At 44.3% G+C, this 22,250-nt stretch overlaps 1 protein-coding gene across 1 annotated transcript in view; it reads left to right on the forward strand.

The window, feature by feature from the left end:
- DDX23 (DEAD-box helicase 23) overlaps nt 1-22,250 on the forward strand; it is a 37,130-nt gene that overhangs the window by 414 nt on the left and 14,466 nt on the right. The window contains exons 2-7 of the mRNA XM_068267691.1: nt 3,471-3,661; nt 9,540-9,629; nt 14,550-14,655; nt 16,179-16,244; nt 19,015-19,153; nt 20,735-20,868. Of these exons, the coding sequence (XP_068123792.1) occupies nt 3,471-3,661; nt 9,540-9,629; nt 14,550-14,655; nt 16,179-16,244; nt 19,015-19,153; nt 20,735-20,868 (726 nt within the window). The remainder of the gene's footprint in view (nt 1-3,470; nt 3,662-9,539; nt 9,630-14,549; nt 14,656-16,178; nt 16,245-19,014; nt 19,154-20,734; nt 20,869-22,250) is intronic.

The following is a 22,250-nucleotide window of genomic DNA, read 5'->3' on the forward strand; positions in this document are numbered from 1 at the left end:
TTGAAGTGAACTAAGCCCACACTATTCGGCCAATCACAACGCTTGGTGCTCTGGAGGTGGCTGTTCTTTATGAAGTTTCCTGCTGGGACCCCTAAAGTAGACAAGCCCCCATTGCCCTCCTTGGTCAATAGAAACTTGTGAGATCATCCATGCATAGAGTGTCTTGTGATTATTTAGCAAGTACCTAAGGTAAAAATGACAGCATGTCAGGTCGTCTTCATAAGGATGAATGGGGGGGGGGAGGGGGAGAGAAGCAGGGTTAAATACTTACCTGTACTGCAGCCTAATTGTTTACTGCCGAGCTGGGGGCGGGCCATGGCAACGCTGATGGAAGTTTTCGAAGAGCTTGCAGTCTTTGGAAACATGGCTGCGACTGCATTGCCGAGGAGGGGGCTGAGCGCTACCCGTGGCCTGAAGATATCATGACAGGTAAGTATTGAACCCTGGGACCCCTGTATCCATCCCCATTAAGACAGGACAGGCTCTGTCATTTTTAAAGGATTATGATGGCTGCTATATTGATTTCGTTTTAAACAAAATATGTTTTTTCAGGGTCTATGGCTAAAAGTATTAGAGGCAGAGAATCAGTGGGATAGCCAGGTAACTGGTTTTGCTTACATGGAAATAAATATGGCAGCCTCCATATACCTCTCACTTCAGTTGCCCTTTAAGCTTAGGTATGCCATAAAGTTTAATCTAAACTCGGGCTATTATGAATAATTTACAGAAGATGAAAAGCTGTTATCTGAAATCCTTTTAGGAAGAGTATAAGTATAACTGGTGTACTCGGCGCCCTGGCTCCTAGCGCTGTTCTAAAATCAGAGGTACTCCGGCACCTCCGGAAGCTGAACCCCAGAAAATCTTCCGGCCCGGACGGAGTGTCGTCTGTCTGCTGCGAACCTGTGCCGATCAGCTAGCCCCTGTGCTCACCTCCTTATTTAAGCAGTCATTATGTGATGGTACAGTCCCCTCCTGTTTCAAGAGGTCTATAATTGTACCAGTCCCTAAAAAAACAGGCAGTACCGAGCACAACAACTTCCGCCCAGTTGCCCTAACCTCTAACATCATGAAGCTCCTTGAGCGGTTGGTCCTTGCCCACCTGAAGAGGTCCACGGATGCCCTTTTAGACCCGCTCCAATTTGCATATAGGGCAAACAGATCCGTGGAGGATGCCATCAATGTCAGCGTGGCACACATCACTGAGCACTTAGACAGGCCGGCCTCCTATGCCAGGATCCTGTTCCTAGACTTTAGCTCAGCGTTCAACACGATCTGCCCTGACATCCTGATCACCAATCTGACACAGCTCGGAGTTGATCCCACTCTCCGAGCATGGATCAAGGACTTCCTGTCAAATCGAACACAGCAGGTGAAGCTTGGCAACTATTACTCCAGCATTCGAACCACCAATACTGGGGCTCCACAAGGCTGTGTTCTGTCACCTCTACTGTTCTCCCTTTATACCAACGACTACATCTCATCCGCTGACTCTGTGAAGGTCATCAAATTTGCAGATGACACCATTATTATTGGCCTTATTGGTAGCAACGGAGAGCATGAGTACCGTAGCGAGGTCGAGAGAATCTGCAACTGGTGCAGGGAGAACAACCTAGTTCTCAACACAGCAAAGACTGTTGAACTAGTTGTAGACTTCAGGAGGAACCCTCCCCCCCCCTCTCCCCTGTCCTCATTGGAGAAACAGAAGTCTCTACGGTGTCATCGGTTCGGTTCCTCGGCACGACTCTCACCAATAACCTGAAATGGGGGCAAAACACCACTAAAATTCAAAAGAAATCCCAGCAGAGGTTTTTCTTCTTGTGCCAACTGAAGAGATTTGGCATGCCACGGGAGCTGCTGACCAGCTTCTATACTGCCACCATAGAATCCATCCTCTGCTCCTCAGTCATTGTTTGGTACGCGGGTGCAATGGCCAGTGATAAACATTAACTGCAGAGGGTCATAGCTGATGCAGAGAGAATCATCGGATCTCCTCTTCCACCTCTTGATCTGCTCCGATCCGCTAGATTGAGGAAGAGGGCCACCATGATCTCCCGTGACCCCTCTCACCCTGGCAGCCACTACTTCAAGCTCCTCCCGTTGGGCAGCCGCTTCAGGACTATACCAGCCAAAACCACCAGGCGGAAGAACACCTTCTTCCCCCAAGCCGTTCGGTCACTGAACTCTGACCTTTCCCGGTCCGGCCTGCACTCGTAGTTGCCGGGTCGGTCAGCTGGTCCCCGTCGCTGCCTCCCTCGGTTCTTATCCGGAAACGGGGGCCTTTTACTAGTGTTTACCGGCATCACTATCTGTATATCTGATTACTGCATTTCAAAGTGTATGTGTTGTATGTCTTTACTCTGTCTTTGCCATGTGTACCACAAATAATTCCGATTATGGCTCTTGCTGTTCTTGGCGAAATAAAACTGATTCTGATTCTGATTCTGAGATGTGATTTGAAATTCAACAGTCAAGTTTGTTTATTTACCAGAATTAGCAGAGGCAAAACCTTAAACTTTGACCAGGATTAATTGGATTTGGAAAGGTAATGACTACATGACAGCTTGATTCCTTAATCAAGCTATAATGGAAGTATGAAATTGCCAAATTTAATTATCCCTAAAGGTGCGTACACACGTACTACTGTAACGAACGATGGGTCTGTCTGACCCTCCCGCCGGGCGGGCGTTCAGCCGACAGTAGAGCGTGTGTACAGTCTGTTGGCAGACTGATAAGGCTGTTTCTGAACGCCAGACTATACACATACACTACTGTCGGCTGACCGCCCGCCCAGCGGGAGGGTCTGAAGGACCCGTCGTTCGTTACTGTAGTGCATGTGTACGCACCTTAAGGAAAGTTACAATTCAGCCCCTTCTACTTCCACTTTCTTTAAAGCAAAAAAATAAATAAATCATGTGAAATTTGAAGAGACACTGAAGTGAAAAAAAATTATGATCTAGTGATTTGTATGTGTAGTACAGCTAAGAAATAAAACATTACGAGCAGAGACATAAGTCTAATATGGTTTCCAGTACAGGAAGAGTTAAGAAACTCCAGTTGTTATCTATGCAAAAGAGCCATTGAGCTCCACGACTTTCAAAGTCGCTGAGAGCTCTGTCTTCTGAAGCTTGTCATCTCAACTGTCAGTCACTGTATTTTCTTTTTCTCTCCAGAGGACAGTTCAAAAGTTCACTAGCCTGCTCTGTAAAATCATTTAGAATGCTGAGTAGTGTGTAAACTGCAAATATTAGAAAGTGATGCAATGTTACAAAAAACACTATATAACTGAAAATAAAAATATGAATATTTACTTTGCTACTAATGTTCTAGTAAGTATCCGTACTGCACAACCATTTCGTTCTATCATATTTTTTTTCCCGCTTCACTTTCTCTTTAAGTAAATCTGTATTAACGTTAAGCATATTTGTTTGGGTTAAGCATGAAGTGGTCATGGCTGTTTCTGTTGCATTCAGATGGCTGGGGAGCTAACTGATAAGCGTGACCGTGATGGGTCACCATCCAAACACCGCAAACGCTCCCGCTCTCGTTCTGCTGACCGTGAACGTGAAAGAAAAACTTCTCCATCAAAAGACAGGAAGAGACACCGATCCAGAGAGAGGAGGTCTCGCAGCCGTTCTCGTTCCCGCTCCAAGTCTAATGAAAGGTAAGCTATTTGATATAGATTATATTTAGTTGTTAGAACTAGATTAGGTCTTAAAGAGACACTGAAGCGAAAAAAAAATGATGATATTATGATTTGTATGTGTAGTACAGCTAAGAAAAAAAACATTAAGATCAGATACATCAATCTAATTGTTTCCAGTGCAGGAAGAGTTGAGAAACTCCAGTTGTTATCTCTATGCAAAAAAGCTATTAAGCTCTCCGACCAACTTGGTCGTGGAGAGGGCTGTTATCTGACTTTTATTATCTCAACTGTAATTGAACTGTTTACTTTTCCTCTAGCAGAGGAGAGTTTATTACTTCACAGACTGCTCTGAAAGACTCATTTTGAATGCTGAGTGTTGTGTAATCTGGACATATTATAGAGTGATGCAATGTTAGAAAAAACACTATATACCTGAAAATAAAAATATGAGAATATTTTATTTGCTGCTAATCTTCTAGTAATTATTCATAGTACATAACCAATTCATTATATCATATATTTTTTTTCGCTTCAGTGTCTCTTTAAGAGCTAAACCACACTGGGGGCCATATGCAATGGTGATTAAAAGCTCAAAATGTGCAAACTTTTTTTATTACCTCACATTGCTAACTTTTGTAATGTAAACAGTGGCAGATGATAACCATGTATTATGTGGATGCTATACACCAGTGGCTCTGGATGTATGCCTGGCTTCTCGAGGATATAAAAGAATGATTTGCATATCCACTCACTGAGTGGGTGTGAGTACCTTCTTGTTCACGTAAAGCTGAATAATTGAAGTCTAAAGGTCCGTACACACGCCGGACTGGAGGCAACGACGGGTCCGTCGTCACCTCCCGCTGGGTGGACGTTCCAACGACAGTCCGGTGTGTGTACGCACTGTCGGCGGACTGATACGGCTGCTTCTGAGCTATCCGCCCGGTGGATCGCTCAGAAGCAGCCGTATCAGTCCGCCGACAGTGCGTACACACGCCGGACTGTCGTTGGTACGCCCACCCAGCGGGAGGTGACGACGGACCCGTCGTTGCCTCCAGTCCGGCGTGTGTACGGACCTTTAATGCACTCTCTTTCACCTGATTTCATCCAGAGGCAGTCTCTATAGTGTGAAGGGAGACATCCCTTAGGATCCACTTGTCTCCGGCTTCTATGCTGATGCACCTAAACCCCTCGCTAATATAGTGTAGTATTGTTAAAGGAATACTATCGATTGAAACAACTTTTTTTTTTAATACTCTATATTAGTGTACACATTACCACTAGGGCTAGGGGCGCTTTATTTATTCACCCAGGTCTCTCTCTTGCTATCCCTGCTTAAAAATTCATTTCTCACACAGCTCATAGTAGTTTGGGTCACCCTGAGCTGCTTGGTTACTCTGTCACACAGCTCACAAATATATTTCACTGTGTCACTCACAGCATGCAGGTTACACAGCTCACAAATATATTTCACTGTGTCACTCACAGCATGCAGGAGACATGAGGAGAAATAGGCTGATCTGAGGCTGTAATATTGCTGGAATATAACTAGCCATAACAGTAGTCTGTGTTTACACTCAGACTGGCTGCCTGCTTGAGGTGATTCACTCCAGGCTGTATCCACTTTACAAGCTGCTGAGAGGGGCAGACCACTGTTTACAATTGGCATTATTAGTATCTTTATCAGTCAAGAGAAGCAAAGATAACAAACACACATTGCTAGAATCTTGAACCCCTTACCACCATATCAATAAGATTATTTCAGGAAGGTGATAATTAAACTATAAACTGAGGAGTTGATAGCAACTCCCCTGTGCAGAGACATGGTCTAGCCCTCTGGGAGCTCAGTATTAGATACATTTTGTATCCAACACTGACGCCAAAACTGAGGGAGGATTTTACAGCTGAGAGGAACAGCTGTGTGAGGAATCAAATTGCTCCTAGTACTTGCCCTAATGTGTGCTACAACATACAGCATTTAAAAATAAATGCATACATCGATAGTATTCCTTTAAGCAATATGCTACCTTCATGCACTGCAAGCTAGGTTGCCTGAAAAAGGTAAAAATGTTCTGAGATGCACCTGTTAATTTGGGCACTACTATACACCGCCATGTACTTGTAGTGATTTTAGTGGCGGCTGGGGTGGGCTTTCAGTGTTGTTATTAGCTGCTATGTAAATAGCAGTGCTCACAGGTAGGGCAACGGTGAGAGTGGCCTGAGCAGTTTGCGGAGGAGAACCACCTAGCTGCAACTGACAGCTTGTCAGGACTGATATTCTTCCAGACACTGCGCTCACATATACACCAAAACTCCTCTTTCAGTGATGACACTCAAAAGAAAACAAGCATGAACCATAGCGTGATAACTGTATTATTGCATTGCCATCTTCCCATAACACCAGTGCTACAGAAAGAATCCGTGCGTGCATCCATCAACACAGGGTCTCACAGGTCCTCACCGTATAGTGAGGCTGCCAGGTCACAGACAGCAATAAAGTGCTTTCAGATATACACACTCTCCTAAGTGCACAGATGTCCCACAAAATCACACATGCCTCTCACCTTATGTTTATGCCGTCCAGATTATAAAACAGCGCATTAGTTTGATTTCTCCCGGCATGTGCCAGTAACAATGCCTCAGCGAACACCACTATAGTATTACCTAGAGTGCTGTTTGCTGGAAAGGACACTGTTATTGGCAGGCGGAGAAGGCTATAATTGATTAAACCAGACCATTGGCGAAAGGTGTGTACACGCACTAATACAGAGGACGGTTCCTTCAGACCCTCCTGCTGGGTGGTCGTTCTCCCGACAGTAGTGCGTGTGTACAGTCTGTCTGCAGACTGATAAGGTTGTTTCTGAACGATCCACTCAGCGGATCGTTCAGAAACAGCTTTATCAGTCTGCAGACAGATTGTACACCCGCACTACTGTCGGGAGAACAACCGCCCAGCGGGAGGGCCTGACGGACCCGTCCTCTGTAGTATTGTGTGTGTATGCACCTTAAAACTACCGGACAGTCGCTAGATTGGTATGAAACTGCTGCTTCCTTGGGGATCCATCTGCTGAGGCATTGTTACTGGCACATGCCGGGAGAAATCAAACTAATGTGCTGTTTTATAATCTGGACGGCATAAACATAAGGTGACCCTATGTTGTTGGATGCACGCACGGATTCTTTCTGTAGCACTGGTGTTATGGGAAGATGGCAATGCAATAATACAGTATCACAGTATGGTTCATGTTTGTTTTCCTTTGAGTGTCATCACTGCAAGAGGAGTTTTGGTGTATATGTGAGCGCAGTGTCTGGATGAACTACAGAAACTACATCTTATGCTTGGTGAGTTGATGCTGCGATACATGGACACGTAGTTAAAGAAACGCTGAAGTCTCTGAAAATGCAGCTTTTTATTGTAAAAAGCTGTTCAACATTATTGCCCTAACTAAAACGCTGCATTTCTGTGGCTGAAATCAAACTAAATCCCCCCCAAACTCCCCTTGCAAAATCCACAACTTTCTTGGTTGTGGATCTTGCTGCCCCGTGCGCTTCCATGGGAGGCAGAGCTTTCAGCTGCCGCTCTCACTCCATGCGCGTATATCAGTGCGTATCTCCGCCTCTCCCCCACCCCGCTCAGTGAAGGAAGACTGAGAGGGGCGGGCGGAGGTGGAGATACGCACTTATAGATGCATGTAGAGGCTGAGCTGCAGCTGAAAGCTCTGCCTCTAACGGAAGCGCTCCCCGCAGTGTGCCCCAAGGAGTTTGGGGGGATTTAGTTAGATTTCAGCTGCAGGGATGCAGCGTTTTAGTTAGGGCAATAATGTTGAACAGCTTTTTGCAATAAAAAGCTGCATTTTCGGAGACTTCAGAGTCTCCTTTAAGTAAACTGACTTGAGTTTATGGACTTTTAAGTTGATTAAGATTGGAGGTTTTTTCCTTTGTTTTTGTTTTTTTGTTTGTGTTTTTTGGGTGAGCGCACCTATACATAGGTTGTGTGTTTGTCAGGACTGGCTGCAGTGATAGTAGAATATTGGTAAATTTAATGATATTTTACTATTATCCTACTGTAAGTGTCCTGCACCTTTTTTAATGGGCGCTTTTTTTAAAAGGTACTCAGGGTTGCCACCCCCAGGTATGCACATGGGAATGCAAACACACACTCACCTTGCCGCATGTAATGGGGAATGGCACGTTGTTAACCACAACGAAAGGAGCCTTAGAGAGTGACATGAGAGATCTGCTTAAAGGGAACCTTAACTCAACTGTGAACGATACTCTGGCCGCGCGCATGCTCGCTCTCGCTGACATCCCCTTCCTGCGCATGTCTCATGCTCCCTGTCGCCTCCTTCCATCCAAAAAGACGGCTGCCCCCATGAAATCACAAACCTTTGCTTGTTCTTTTAAAACAGGGTGGTTGAGATTATTTTACCTATCTATTTTAACCATTTCACCCCACAGGTATTTTTCACCTTATGCATCAGAGCAATTTTCACCTCCCAATCATTTGCCAATAACTTTATCACTAATTATCACAATAAATTGATCTATATTTTGTCCCCAAAAATTTTTTAGTCCTGAAAGCGAACGCTCTCGCTTCTAGGAATCTCTTCCAGGAAGCATAAGGAGGACGGGAAACTTTTTCTTAATCAGAAAGACGGCGGTTTCTGATGAGAAGCCATCAGTCTTTCTACCGGAGACTTAGATCAATGAATGGGAACTATGTTCCTATTCATTGATCTCCGGGATTAGGGGGGACAACATGTGCACGCGGGAGCGCGCAGCATCGCACAACAGCGCTACAGCAGCCGCCTAGACATGACAATCACGTCCAGGCGGCATAAATAGTTAATTAACATAACTAATGTAACTTAATGACAGTGTGTTTGTTTAGGCTGAAGTTCCCCTTTAGTGCCTAATACACACGATACGTTTTTCCGCTTGATTTTCCACCCAATCGGTTTTTTCTGCTTCATTCTGCACTCGATTCTCTTAACTTCTGCTTGTTTTTTCTTACCTTTTTCCATTCACTTTTATGAGAAATCGAGTGGTAAAACTATTGGGAGTAATATCGGACATGATGGATTTTATCAATCGGATGCATCTATCGTACGGAAAATTGTAACGTGTGTACCCAGCATAAGGTTCTCTTTAAAGGGAAGGTTCAAGCAAAATAAAAAAATAAGTTTCACTTACCTGGGGCTTCTAGCAGCCCCATGCAGCCATCCTGTGCCCTCATAGTCACTCACTGCTGCTCCAGTCCCCCGCTGGCAGCTTTCCGACCTCGGAGGTCGGCGGGCCACATTGCGTACGTTTTTACGCATTCCCGCTAGTTAAGAACATTAACACATACGTTTTTACGCGTTACTGGTTCAATGCGTAAATTTTTACGCATTGAACCAGTAATGCGTAAAAACGTATGTGTTAATGTTCCTGCACTAGTGGAAATGCGTAAAAACGTACGCAATGCGGCCCGCCGACCTCCGAGGTCGGAAAGCTGCCAGCGGGGGACTGGAGCAGCAGTGAGTGACTACGAGGGCACAGGATGGCTGCATGGGGCTGGTAGAAGCCCCAGGTAAGTGAAACTCATTTTTTTTATTTTGCTTGGACCTTCCCTTTAATTCCAGGAATTTATCAAATTCTGTGATTCTTAGCAAGGAAATTAAGTGAATTTAACTGTGTATAAGCTAACGTGCACGTAGTACAGCAAGTGACTTTTAGGAAGATTGTATACATTTTTGACTTTTGGTTAAGTTAACTTTTGTTCATAACTAAAAATAGCACCTAGTTTGGTGATGCCACTAATATACAGTACAGTATGCTGCAGGGATAACAGGGAACTCATTATATTCATTGTTTTCTTTATTCTCGTTGCTAACAATTTTTGCTACTTGAAATAAAGGGACAGAAGGCAGAAAGACAGAAAGAAAGACCGTGAAAGAGAAAAGGATACTCATCGGCGAGACAAAGACAAGGAGAAGAAGCGGTCCAGGTAATTTTGCCTTGTTTTTTTTTTTTTCATACATTACATGTATGGCTTATCCATAAATGTTTTGCATCAGTGATGACCTGGGATATTTTTAATGTTGAACAGACGTTGTCTTTCTCCACAGAGCTTGACAACCTTAAAGGATACCAGATGCGAATAATATAAGGTAAACAGGGAGAGCTGGTATGTATGGTGAGCCGTCCTGAAGCCCACCACTCGCCCCGTTGTTCTCCTTTCTGACCCTCCAATGTGGCTAATTGGCCTCCGGCACCTTCTTCCGGGTCGCAAAGTCAGGCATCTCTGCGCCTGCACTGGCCCAGCTGTGCACGTCCCACAGCGTGTGCATGCATGTGACGTCACAATTATGTCATTCTCCATTATTTTGTACACCTGGTATCCTTTAAGATGAAGAAAGCAGAACAGCATGCAACCACTAACTACTTATTTAATTCACCAGATCCTAGGCAATCAAATGGGACAAAGGGAGTAAGGAGAGCCAAATGTAGATTGCTAAGACAAGATTCTCCTTGTACACGGTGTCCTGTTTGAAGTTCCTGGACCTGTCACACTAAAGATGCAGGACATTCCTGGTTGAAATACATAACTAAACTTGCATTTTTTTTAATGTTCTAGTATTAGGTATGGTACATCTTCTTTATAGTCCCTAATCAAGAGTCCCGTCTCATAGCTCGGCTCCCTTACCCTATATGGCAGCGACCTTTCTCTGTGTGATATGTAGACGTGTTGAGTCCTTTAACCACTTAAAGAAAATCGGTCATAAAAAAACCTCCCCTGGGGGGTACTCACTTCGGGTGGGGGAAGCCTGCGGATCCTATTGAGGCGTCCCCCGTCCTCCTCAGTCCCACGGCGGCGGCGAAAATCCTCACGGAGTGGCGGCGATGTAAATATTTACCTCCTTGGCTCCAGCGCAGGCGCAGTATCGGCTCTCTGCACGGAGTTAGGCGAAAATAGCCGATCTCTGTCGGGCCGCTCTACTGCGCAGGTGCAAGTCTCCTGCTCAGTAGAGCGGACCCGACGGAGATCGGCTATTTTCGCCTAACTCTGTCAGAAGAGCCGCAACAGCGCCCCCGCTGGAGCCAAAAAATAAATATTGCACAGCCTGACAATTGTCTCCTGTGCGTTCCGGGGGCTGCAGCAAGACCACCGTGGGACACAGGAGGATGGAGGTCCAGAGGCTTCCCCCTATTGAGGTGAGTACCCCCCAGGGGAACTTTTTATCAGTACAGGTTTTCTTTAAGGACCACTGTGTTAAACGCCCCTAGCGACCAGGCCATTTTTTACCAATAGGGCCACTGCAGCTTTAAGGCCTCGCTGCAGGGCTGCACAACTCGGCACACAAGTGATTCCCTACCCTTTTCTTCCCCCTTTCTCCCCACCAGCAGAGCTTTCTCTTGGTAGGGTCTGATCCCTGCTCCTGTTTAATTTTTTTTTTTTTTTAATTCTGCTATTTTTTTAAATTTATTTTATAACATACCCGCCCTCCCTCCCCCCCACTAGCCTATGACAGCGGATCGCCTTTGTGCCTTTGGAGGGGACAGCCGAGTGACATGGCTGCCCCCAGTACAGCGCTGCCTTAGATCGCAGCGCTGTACAGTCTTATTAGACAGCGGTTTCGCTGTCTAACAGTCTCTGAGCGGTGACCGCTGGGAGACTGATGGCGGAGCTCCGTCATTCCAGCGGGGATGCGTGCACATCGGCGTGAGTGATCTCCTACAATCCCTGTCGCTAGAACTTCACTCTGATCAGCCTGGAGTGGTCCTGGGGCTGCCGCCACGTTCACGCCAATTGGCATGAAGCGGTCGGCAAGAAGTTAATGTTTTAGTGTGAACTGGTTGCCATTATGTTTAATATATGTCTTTATGCATGCTTGCAAATGATTAACTGGATAGTGTACTGGCAAGGTTTTTGATGTAGGCTTTGAGCCCTTGACCAGGGTTTGAATCCCGGCTCAAGCCAGTAAGTAAAACAGTGAGGAGTCTTTAGGCAAGGCTTCCACATGATGCTGGTCGCTCATGGAGCATGCCCTAGTGACTTCAGCCTGGAAGCGCTCTGAGTTTGCCAGGAGAAAAGTGCAATATAAATGTTCTGTGTCTTGTCTAAATATGACTAGGCGGGTGCCTGTTCACACAACAGATCAGACATGAAACTTGTAGTTCGGTAGATCATACCTAAAGGACAACTGGATGGAGAGGGATATGGAGACTGCCATTTTTATTTCGTTTTAATCATTGCCAGTTGCCTGGCAGCCCTGCTAATCTATTTGACTGCAGTAGTGTCTGAATCTCATTAGAAACAAGCATGCAGCTAATCTTGTCACATCTGACAATAATGTCAGAAACACCTGATCTGCTGCATGCTTGTTCAGGGTTTATGGCTAAAAGTATTAGAGGTGCAGGGGTTCAGCTGGCTAGCCAGGCAACTGGTATAACTTACAAGGAAATGAATATGACAGCCTCCATATCTCTCTCGCTTCAGTTGTCCTTTAAAGAGACTCTGAAGCCGCAAAAAAAAAACCCAGTTTTTACTTAAGTCTTCATTAGCATTAATGCCCTACCTGAAATGCTGCATCCCCACTATAAACTCTCAATTAAAATCCCAGAATTCCTGGGGCAAAAATCCACAACTTTCTAAATTGTGGATTTTGCTGCCTAGGGGAGGCAGAGCTTTGGGCTGTAGCTCTGCCTCCAGACCCAATAAATCTGCGCGGATCTCCGCCTCCCCCCCTCAAGTCTTCTTTCACCGAGAGGGGCGGGAAGAGGCGGAGATCCGCGCAGATTGCCGCGGGTAGAGGCAGAGCTACTGCCCAAAGCTCTGCCTCCACACGGAAGGAGCCCCAAATCTTCCCCCAGGGATTTCGGGGGTATTAATTGAGACTTCAGCCGTGGGGATGCAGCGTTTCAGGTAGGGCATTAATGCTTAAAGAGAACCCGAGGTGGGTTTGAAGAATATTATCTGCATACAGGGGCTGGATCTGCCTATACAGCCCAGCCTCTGTTGCTATCCCAAACCCCCCTAAGGTCCCCCTGCACTCTGCAATCCCTTATAAATCACAGCCACGCTGCTGACAAACAGCTTGTCAGAGCTGGCTGTGTTTATCTCTATAGTGTCAGTCTGCTGCTCTCCCCGCCTCCTGCAGAACTCCGGTCCCCGCCTGCATCCCTTCCCTCCCTGCTAATTGGAGGGAAGGGACGGGGGCAGGGACTGGAGCTATGCAGGAGGCGGGGGAGCAGCTGAGACTGACACTACAGATGTAAACACAGTCTCACAGCACGGCTGTGATTTATGAGGGATTGCAGAGTGCAGGGGGACCTTAGTGGGGTTTGGGATAGCAACAGAGGCTGGGCTGTATAGGCAGATCCAGCCTCTGTATGCAGATAACATTCTTTAAACACACCTCGGGTTCTCTTTAAGAAGACTGGTAAGTAAAAACAGTTTTTTTTAAGTAATTTTGCTGCTAATCTTAATGGCCACAATGATAGATCTTGGTTACTTGCTTTCCAGGCTATTTGTTATTAGCTGGGCTAGAACTATTTTGAAAACGCACAACCTTTATTGCTCCAAATTCAGCCAGAGAGCAGCTCTTACCAGGTGGTCAGGCACCTTCCTTCTTAATTACTCTAGGAGGCTGGATCTTTGCTAAAATGTTTGCTGAAGACCCGAATTAATGACTAATGCAATAAGTGTCCAGGTCTTTGCTTACATGAAAGGAGGATAATCCTGAATTAAATTAAGGGGAACTCAAATTAGTGATCAAACTTTGTATTGTATGTGTCCTGTCTTTTTTTTTTTCTTCACTGTTTCCTCCTATATTTGATGGTGCTTAAGTGTACCAGAGCTGTTATAAACAAAACGTTTTATACATACCTGGGGCTTCCTCCAGATTCTCGATTGGCCGTCACAGAGCAGCTGTATTTGTACTGACATTAGATTACACACAGGTGCACTCTATTTAGTCATTAGCAGTCATCAGGCAATGTCTATGGGCAACTGACTGCACTCAGATCAAAGTGGGGCGAATAATTACGCACACCCCACTTTGCAGTCATTTATTTGTAAAAAAATGTTTGGAATAATGTATGATTTTCGTTCCACTTCTCACGTGTACACCACTTTATATTGGTCGTTCACGTGGAATTCCAATCAAATTGATTCATGTTTGTGGCAGTAATGTGACAAAATGTGGAAAACTTCAAGGGGGCCGAATACTTTTGCAAACCATTGTATGTATAAAACGTTTTATGTATACTAGCTCTGGTTTCCTTTAAAGCGGACCTGAACTCAGAACGTCCCCTCTGCTCTAAAAGATATGCAACAGCATAATAAACTTTAAACAAAAGACATTATTTTGTTATAACTGGTACAAATCTTAAAATAAATCTGCACTGTTTCTTCTTTCCTGATTCGTGGAAGCAGACATATTGTTAACCTCCTGTGCTTTCAAATGTGCTTATCTGCCATGACAGTCATGTGATGCAGGGAGGAGATCAAATTACAACTTGTGATTAGACACAAATGATGGGTACAATGGGAAAGGAGTGGGACAGCACCCATAAACAGGAGATGGTGTGTCCAAGCAAACAGCATTCCACACCACTGGAGTTGTTAAATGCAGGAACCAGATCGTGCAGGCACCACCGCTGAAATCAAGCCTTCTTTATTGGCCACATCAGATAAAAGGCAGAAATTACAACGGTTGATCTAGTTCCTACACAAATGAGGGTAATTAAACAGGCTAAATTCTCTAAATAATTACAGGGTGCATTTCTCTGTTTTCCTTTTATCCTGTGCAGGAGTTTAGGTCCACTTTAATGTTTTCCTCTTTGCTGTTTGGACCTGGTTTTCGTTTCACCCTTAGTTTGCTTATGTTACTTATTGTCACACCTTGTTGGTTTTATTCCTTAGAAGTCCATCTCCCAGTCGAAGTAAAGATGCCAAAGTGAAAAAAGAAAAAGAAAAAGAAATTAAGAAGGAACCTGAAGATGAGCCTCAGGCTGACAAGAAGACAAAGGTAACTTTTGTCCCCAAGTGATATTTAACTTCTAAAAGAGGCCATACATCTATTGTTTTTATTGCCCGATCAACTGTTCGATAATTCTATTGAATCGCATGAAAATCTGTGCCGCAACAAGTATGTCTGTTCGATGATTTGACCGATTCTAGGCACAAATCGGTTGAATGTATCGATCAAACATGGTAGGAAATCTCATGCCAACATGGTCGATCGTATGCACGGCAGTAACAGCGTTATCTTGATGGAACCCCCTGCCGCCGTCCCCGAATTGTGAATGTGCCCAAGAGCCATTTTTTTCCTATTACAAAGAAGTCTGTTTGCCTTATGTAGGGGAACAGAGGATGAAAAGAAAACCGGAGACTGTCCTGACACTGGATTTTTATTTTATTTTTTTAATGAAAGGTAGCATATCATGCTTCAGAGGAGAACATACAATTAAACTACCGTATATACTCGGCTATAAGTCACAAAATTTAGGACTGACTCAAAGTACAAAAGTGGGGGGGTCGACTTATTGTTGCATAGTCCTAAATTTTGTGACTTTCAGCCTGTGGGGGTGTGGGGTGTGTGGAGGGGTTACTCATCATCCATCGCTGGGCACAGGGTCCTCTCTTCTACCTCACTCGTGCGGTCTAACCCCTATAGAGAAGGTCCGGCTCCCGATGTCATATGACTTTGGGAGCGGAAGTTACAGCGCGAGTGGAGGAGAAGAGAGGAGACTGCGCCCAGCGGTGGATGGTAACAGACTGCTGCAGCGGCAGGGAGAGCGGGCATGGAGGCAAACATTTCACCTTCTGGGATCCCCACAGTTTCTATCTTCTATCTACTTCCTTTACTACGCATCCCTTGTGTTGAAACCAGCGTCTCCTGTGATGATGTCATCACAGAAGTCGCTGGTATCAACGCATGGGATGCTTGGGAGAGGAAGTACAGTAGATGGAAGAAATGTGAGATGTTTGCCTCCATGCCCGCTTTCCCCACCGCTGCAGCCTATACATGGGGGCAACTGTACTGGCTACCAAAATGTACTGGGGACAACTATACTGGCTACCTACCTATACTGGGGGCAACTATAGTGGCTATTTGCCTATGCTGGGAGCAACTATACTGGCTACCTACATATGCTGGGAGCAACTATACTGGCTACCTACCTATACTGGGGGCAACTATACCTTGCTACCTACACTGGATGCACATACCTACCTGCCTAGCCTATACTGGGGGTAACAATACTGGCTACCTATACTGGAGGCACATACCTGGCTGGCTTACATATAGACTTATACTTGAATAATTTAAAAAATCCACCTTGTGAGGGTCAAATTTTGGGGGTTGACTTGTATCCGAGTATATACGGTAGTACCTTTTCTTTAAAAACAAATGGGATTTATCAAATCATTACTGAATACTACTATCTAATTGCAGGTGTATTTATGTACTATGAATTTGTTCCTTCCTTCCTTTTTTTTTATTTTTTATATACTGCAGCTAAGGCTTTAGAGCATCTTTATCTCTTTCAGGCACAGCCTCTCTCATTGGAAGAACTGTTGGCAAAGAAGAAGAAAGAGGAGGAAGCAGAAGCTAAGGTAGAAAGAGCTCTAAAGAGTCTTTGTAGTGTTACATTGAAATAGCCAGGTCTTGAATCCTAAGGCCCTGTTCATGTTAGTAGTGGCACAGAATGCTCTACCACCCTCTCCAGTTGCTGCATACATTTCGCATTGACAGGCATGACATCTATCACACAGATGAAGGTGCGTGGGTAAAAAAAACTGAAATTCAGCTAGCATCATATTGACACCGTACCACATTTTCTTTTATAAAGCGGGCAGCACTGTGGCGTATGTGAGGATTTTATGGGCAACACACACACACACACACACACACACACACACACACACACACACACACACACACACACACACACACACACACACACACACACACACACACACACACACACACACACACACACACACACACACACACACACACACACACACACACACACACACACACACACACACACACACACACACACACACACACACACACACACACACACACACACACACCCCTCAAGTATATGCAGCTAGAAGTTTCTGCAAGAGTGCCAGTTATAGGCAGCTGCTTTGGAGAACACAAACTGCGTTTCCAAATGTGACGGCTCGTGCTATAGAAAGATGACAGATCAGCTACTGCCATTCCCAGTATATGAACTCCCACATTTCATACATTAGAGAATCTGACATTTGCTTGAACCTTTACGCTGGGCATACACGGATAGATTCTGCAGCTCGATTAGCTGATGGATCGACTCCCGCTCGTCCCCGCGGGCGCTTCCTTATCTTCCGCTCGTTTTCCGGGTATCGAGCGGGAATCGATCCGGTGGGCAATCTGACCTGTCGGAAATTATCAATCAGGCCATCAGCAGCTTGATTGATCAGAAGAATCTATCCGTGTATGCACAGCATTATGTTGGAAATAATCTATTTAACCATCTATCTGCCTAGCAATTAGGCATTGTTCTACTCAGCAGGAGATAAACAGAAGACAATGCGCCAGAGATAATGACCAGAAAATAATCTAATTATGCATTCTAACAGAAAATCTAACAGAAAAATCTAATGCTGGGAATACACCATACAATTTTCTGTTAGAATGCGTAATTAGATTATTTTCTGTAGAGAATGGTCATTATCCCTGGTGCATTGTCTTCTGTTGCCTAATTGCTCACCAGATAGATGGTAAGATATATAAATATATGGTAAGATAGATACATTTCCAGCATGTTGAACTTTATCTATCTGGCAGGTAAATCTAACAGAAAATTGTATGGTGTATTCCCAGCATAACAGAACGATTGAACAGAAAATTGTATGGTGTATTCCCAGCAATATGCCTGCCGATTAGCCACTGGATCGACCCCCGCCCCGCCCCCGCTCGTCCTCGCAGATCGATTACCGCTCGTCCCTGCCGGCGCTACTTATCAGCTGCTCGATTCCCTGCCATTGTCCGCTGGCGGGGATCGAGCGGGCGGGGGCGGAGCAGCGTGTTCAGACCTGCTGAATATTATCAGCTGGCGGGATCAGCTGCTCGACACACGGTACAGAAACGTACCGTGTATCCCCAGCATTAGAGACATTTATCTCACATTGTATACAAGCAAGCTGTAGAAAACTGAGGATGAAATTAGTACATTTTTGCAAAAGACCTCTTTCCAACATCACAACAAAAAATAGAGCTGGATAACCCCATTACTGAGGATGTTAAATTAACTTACTTTAGTGGCCTGCTCTGCAGCCCCTTTTCTATGAGGGCATCCGTCTTGCAGCTATCAACGTTTTGGTTCAAAATACCTACAGCATGGCCAAATAAAATCTTATATTTCACATGGCACAAAACAGCTTCATGTAAAAATGATGCAAAAGCATACCAGCACGGTGGCTTAGTGGTTAGCGCTCTCGCCTTGCAGCGCTGGGTCCCCGGTTTGAATCCCAGCCATGTCAACATCTGCAAGTAGTTTGTATGTTCTTCCCGTGTCTGCGTGGGTTTCCTCCGGGCACTCCGGTTTCCGCCCACGCCCCAAAAACAGATACGTTAATTTGCTCCCCCCAAAAAATTGGCCCTAGACTAATACATACACTATATAATATAGACATTTGACTATGGTAGGGACTAGATTGTGAGCTCCTTCGAGGGACAGTTAGTGACAAGACAATATATACTTTGTACAGCGCTGCGGAAGATGTCAGCGCTATATAAATACTAAATAATAATAATAATAATAATAATAATACCAGTCAGTTGGACAATGGGTGGTGGATGAGGGGTGTCAGCCTGTTGGTCCTTTTCGCCCCGTACAATGCTTTTTCTGAGGTTGTATCCAGACACAGTGAATACAGCTGTGGAGGAAGTGCTGCACGGTGCAAAGTCTGTCAGGCTAGCACCCACCAACTACTGTCCAGCTCACTGGTACATTTTTGTATTTTTATATGAAGCTGTATTGTGCCATGTGAAATAAAGAAGATTGTTCTACCAAGTCGGCAGTGCCGGAATCTGAGCATACCGAGACTTCTCCACGCAGAGCATACATAGCTTTTTGTAGTGCCGGCTGCTATGTCCTTCCTTCTCCCCCGTACTGCTTAACAAGATGATGGGATTGGGGCCAGACTTAAATATTTATGAAAACCTTGGTAAAGGTATTTTATGATTGCTAAGCACAGATAAACAAGCAGTGCTTATTCCCTTTAAAATGCCAGCCACTTGTATATTATGGTGGGAGCGATATCTTTATTATCTATCTCTAGATGTGTACTTTTCATTATATTAATACTGTTACAATTTATCATTGCATAGCCAAAATTCCTGTCCAAAGCTGAGCGGGAAGCTGAAGCCCTGAAACGCAGGCAAATGGAAGTGGAAGAGAAGCAGAAGTTCATTGAAGAGGAGCGCAAAAAAAGGAAACAATTCCAGGAAATTGGCAGAAGGATGATGGGTAATGGCAACAGTAATCTTATGTGACACGGTAGTATTAAGGTGGCCATACATCAGGCAACTTGGTGGCCAGTCGTCTGTCCGATTATTATAATAGAAACGTATGAGAAACGGTGCCGCCAAGTGCATGCTCGATCGACGATTTCGGGCTGAAATTGGTCGCATAAGTCGGTCATTCAAAAGAAGAAGGAAAGATACCCGTAAAGCAGCACCAGACTGACAAAATTTATCAAAAGTATAACAATTTCTATTTGTACAAAAAACATACCAAAAAAAATAGAAAACTATTTAAAAAATCACCAAAAGAGGTGAAGGACAGTTCCAATAGAAATAATAAAGTAATTCAGAATGCAATATAACAGTATTTGGGCCTAAAAAGAGGTCAGGTTCCTCCAAATGATGTAAGTACAAAAGTGTGAACCAGTTAATTGTATTAGATTAAAGTACTCATAAAGAAATATTAGCATAATATATGTAAAAAATGCCAAAAAGCAAACTGTATAACCAATCCAACCTAGATTGCAGCAATTGTGACCATTATTTTGGTAAATGTGCTATAGGTGAAAACGCCACGTTTTATTATCTATTTAGAAAGAATGCACAAATATTTTTTGAGCAAGTGTACTTGTTCTGTAAGGGATGAGAGAAAATATGCATACGTGATGCTTTTGCAGTTAACTGTATCAAAAACTTGCACATTAAAGAGAACCTGAACTGAAAATAAAGACAAAATAACCATACACAGGTCATACTTACCTCCTGTGTAGTCTACTCCTCAATCTCTTTCTGCTCTCATGCATCCCATTTGTCCACTATGATCAATGGAATTCTCCGTCCTCCATTTTAAAAATGACCATTACCCCCTAACAGCTTCCTGGTCAGCACACTGTTAAATTGTAATATCGCCCACTTGAGCCATAGGGAAACATGGACATTACCTTGCACATTCAGCTGTAACTGATAGCTGCTGACATATAACTGACAGCAACTGGTATATTTCTGTTCTGACAAAATATTGTCAGAACTGGAAGGGATCACTGTAAGAAGAAAATGGTGAGCTTCTGAGAGGAAATGATGGTGAGATTAATATGTAATATTCATTTGCAGCTACGTCGTGTTTATTATATAGCAGCGCTTTTCTAATTTATTTATAGCAGCGCTTTTCTAAGCATTAGTGATTTGTAAAATTCTTGGTAATGTAATGCCCTCATTGTTTTTTAATTACATCCCTCAAGTGGGATCACACCCATAGCATTACATTAGCAAGAGCTTTTCAGATCACAAGCTCCCAGAAAAGCACTGCTAGTGGGTCCCAGTCCTGTGTCTGGTTAGGATTTCAGTGTTATTTCTGGCCACCAGAGGGGGCAATACACAACTACATGAGGTAATATTACCTGTTCTATGCTATCTGCAATTTTATTTGGAAAATTTTGCCTTTAGTTTGGTAACTGATAAAGGCACAGTTGGTTGAACAAGGGTTTTTTTTTGTTTTGTTTTTTTTGTGTGTGTGTGTTTTGAATGTATTTTCTAACAATGTTATAATATGTCTTCTATCATGCAATATTTTGTCTTTAATTTATAGAGGATCCTCAAGAAAGAGAAAGGCGAGAGCGGAGGGAGCGCATGGAGCGGGAAAACAATGGCAATGAGGATGATGAGGGGAGGTTGAAGGTCAGAGAGGAGAAAGATAAAACCAAAGAGCTGCAGGCAATTAAGGTAAATAACACTTGTGCAGACTTGACACAAAGTTAGAAGGGTTAAGTAGGTTTTATCAATAATAATAATACAATCTACAATTGCAAAGTAGACTAAACATGTATAGGGTAAAACATGGAGGGGGGGGGGGGGGGGGACTTTGGCTAAATGTAAAGGTCTTCTAAATGTTTGTGGACAAATTGCTACAGATGCCCCAGATCAGGGGTAGGGAACCTATGGCTTGGGAGCCAGATGTAGCTCTTTTGATGGCTACATCTGGCTCACAGACAAATCAGTAGGGGTTGATTCACTAAGCTACACTGCTCAAGCAGCGCAGCTTAGTGGGGCAGCGCAAGTAACAGCAGCGCATGCACTACTAACTTAGTTGCACTACCCCAAAACGAGCGACTGCTCCAATTGTCCCACTCTGGACCCTGTCCGGTCCAGTGATTTTGTAGAATCGGATCCCCTTTTGTCCCTACAAAGTGAATCAACCCCAGAGTCAGCTAGCTAATTGTACAAGCTGTTAGTCTGTATTTCTCCTGTCTGGGAAATTGCTGATGTTGCTGAAGCCCAAGAGAAGCTGAAGACGTGTCTGACACGGTCGCTGCGGATCAGCTGTTTACACATCACCATGGAAACAGGGACGTGAGCCCTACTGTCCCAGTTTGAAACATATATGTATGGCTCTCACAGATTTACATTTTAAAATATGTGGCATTAATGGCTCTCTCAGCCAAAAAGGTTCCTGACCCCTGACCTAGATATATTGCAATTCTCTGCTTAGGCAGAGTGAAGTCAGAACATCTGATGTGCACGCTCATTGCAGGTGAGTGGTGCAGGAAGTAGGAGCGGTAAAAAAATCACTAGCCAGATAACTAGGATTGTTTAGGATGTCAGCAGCTAGGAGCTTTCAGAATGTGACAGTATGTGTCCATCTTTAAAGGACAACTGTAACAAGTGGGATATAGAGGCTGCCAGATTTATTTCCTTATAAGCTATACCAGTTACCTGGCAGCCCTGCTGGTCTGTTTAGCTGCAGTAGTGTCTGAATCACACCAGAAACAAGAATGCAGATAATCTTGTCAGATCCGACTGTCAGAAACGCCTGATCTGCTGCATGCTTGTTCAGGGTCTATGGCTAAAAGTATTAGAGGCAGAGGATCAGCAAGATAGCCAGACAACTGGTATTGTTTAAAAGAAAAGATATATGGCAGCCTCCATATCCCTCTCGTTACCGTTCTTCTTTAAAGTAAAACTCTTGCTAACCATCCAGTGCAATACCACACAAACTATATCTTTCATATGTAGAGCACTGCAGAAGGCATGAGCCCTATATAAATACATAATATAAATCAGAGACGGTGTAAATGCAAAGTCCAGTACCCACAGCAACCAAGCAG

The sequence above is a fragment of the Hyperolius riggenbachi genome, chromosome 2 (genome assembly GCF_040937935.1).
Source record: "Hyperolius riggenbachi isolate aHypRig1 chromosome 2, aHypRig1.pri, whole genome shotgun sequence".
NCBI lineage: Eukaryota > Metazoa > Chordata > Amphibia > Anura > Hyperoliidae > Hyperolius > Hyperolius riggenbachi.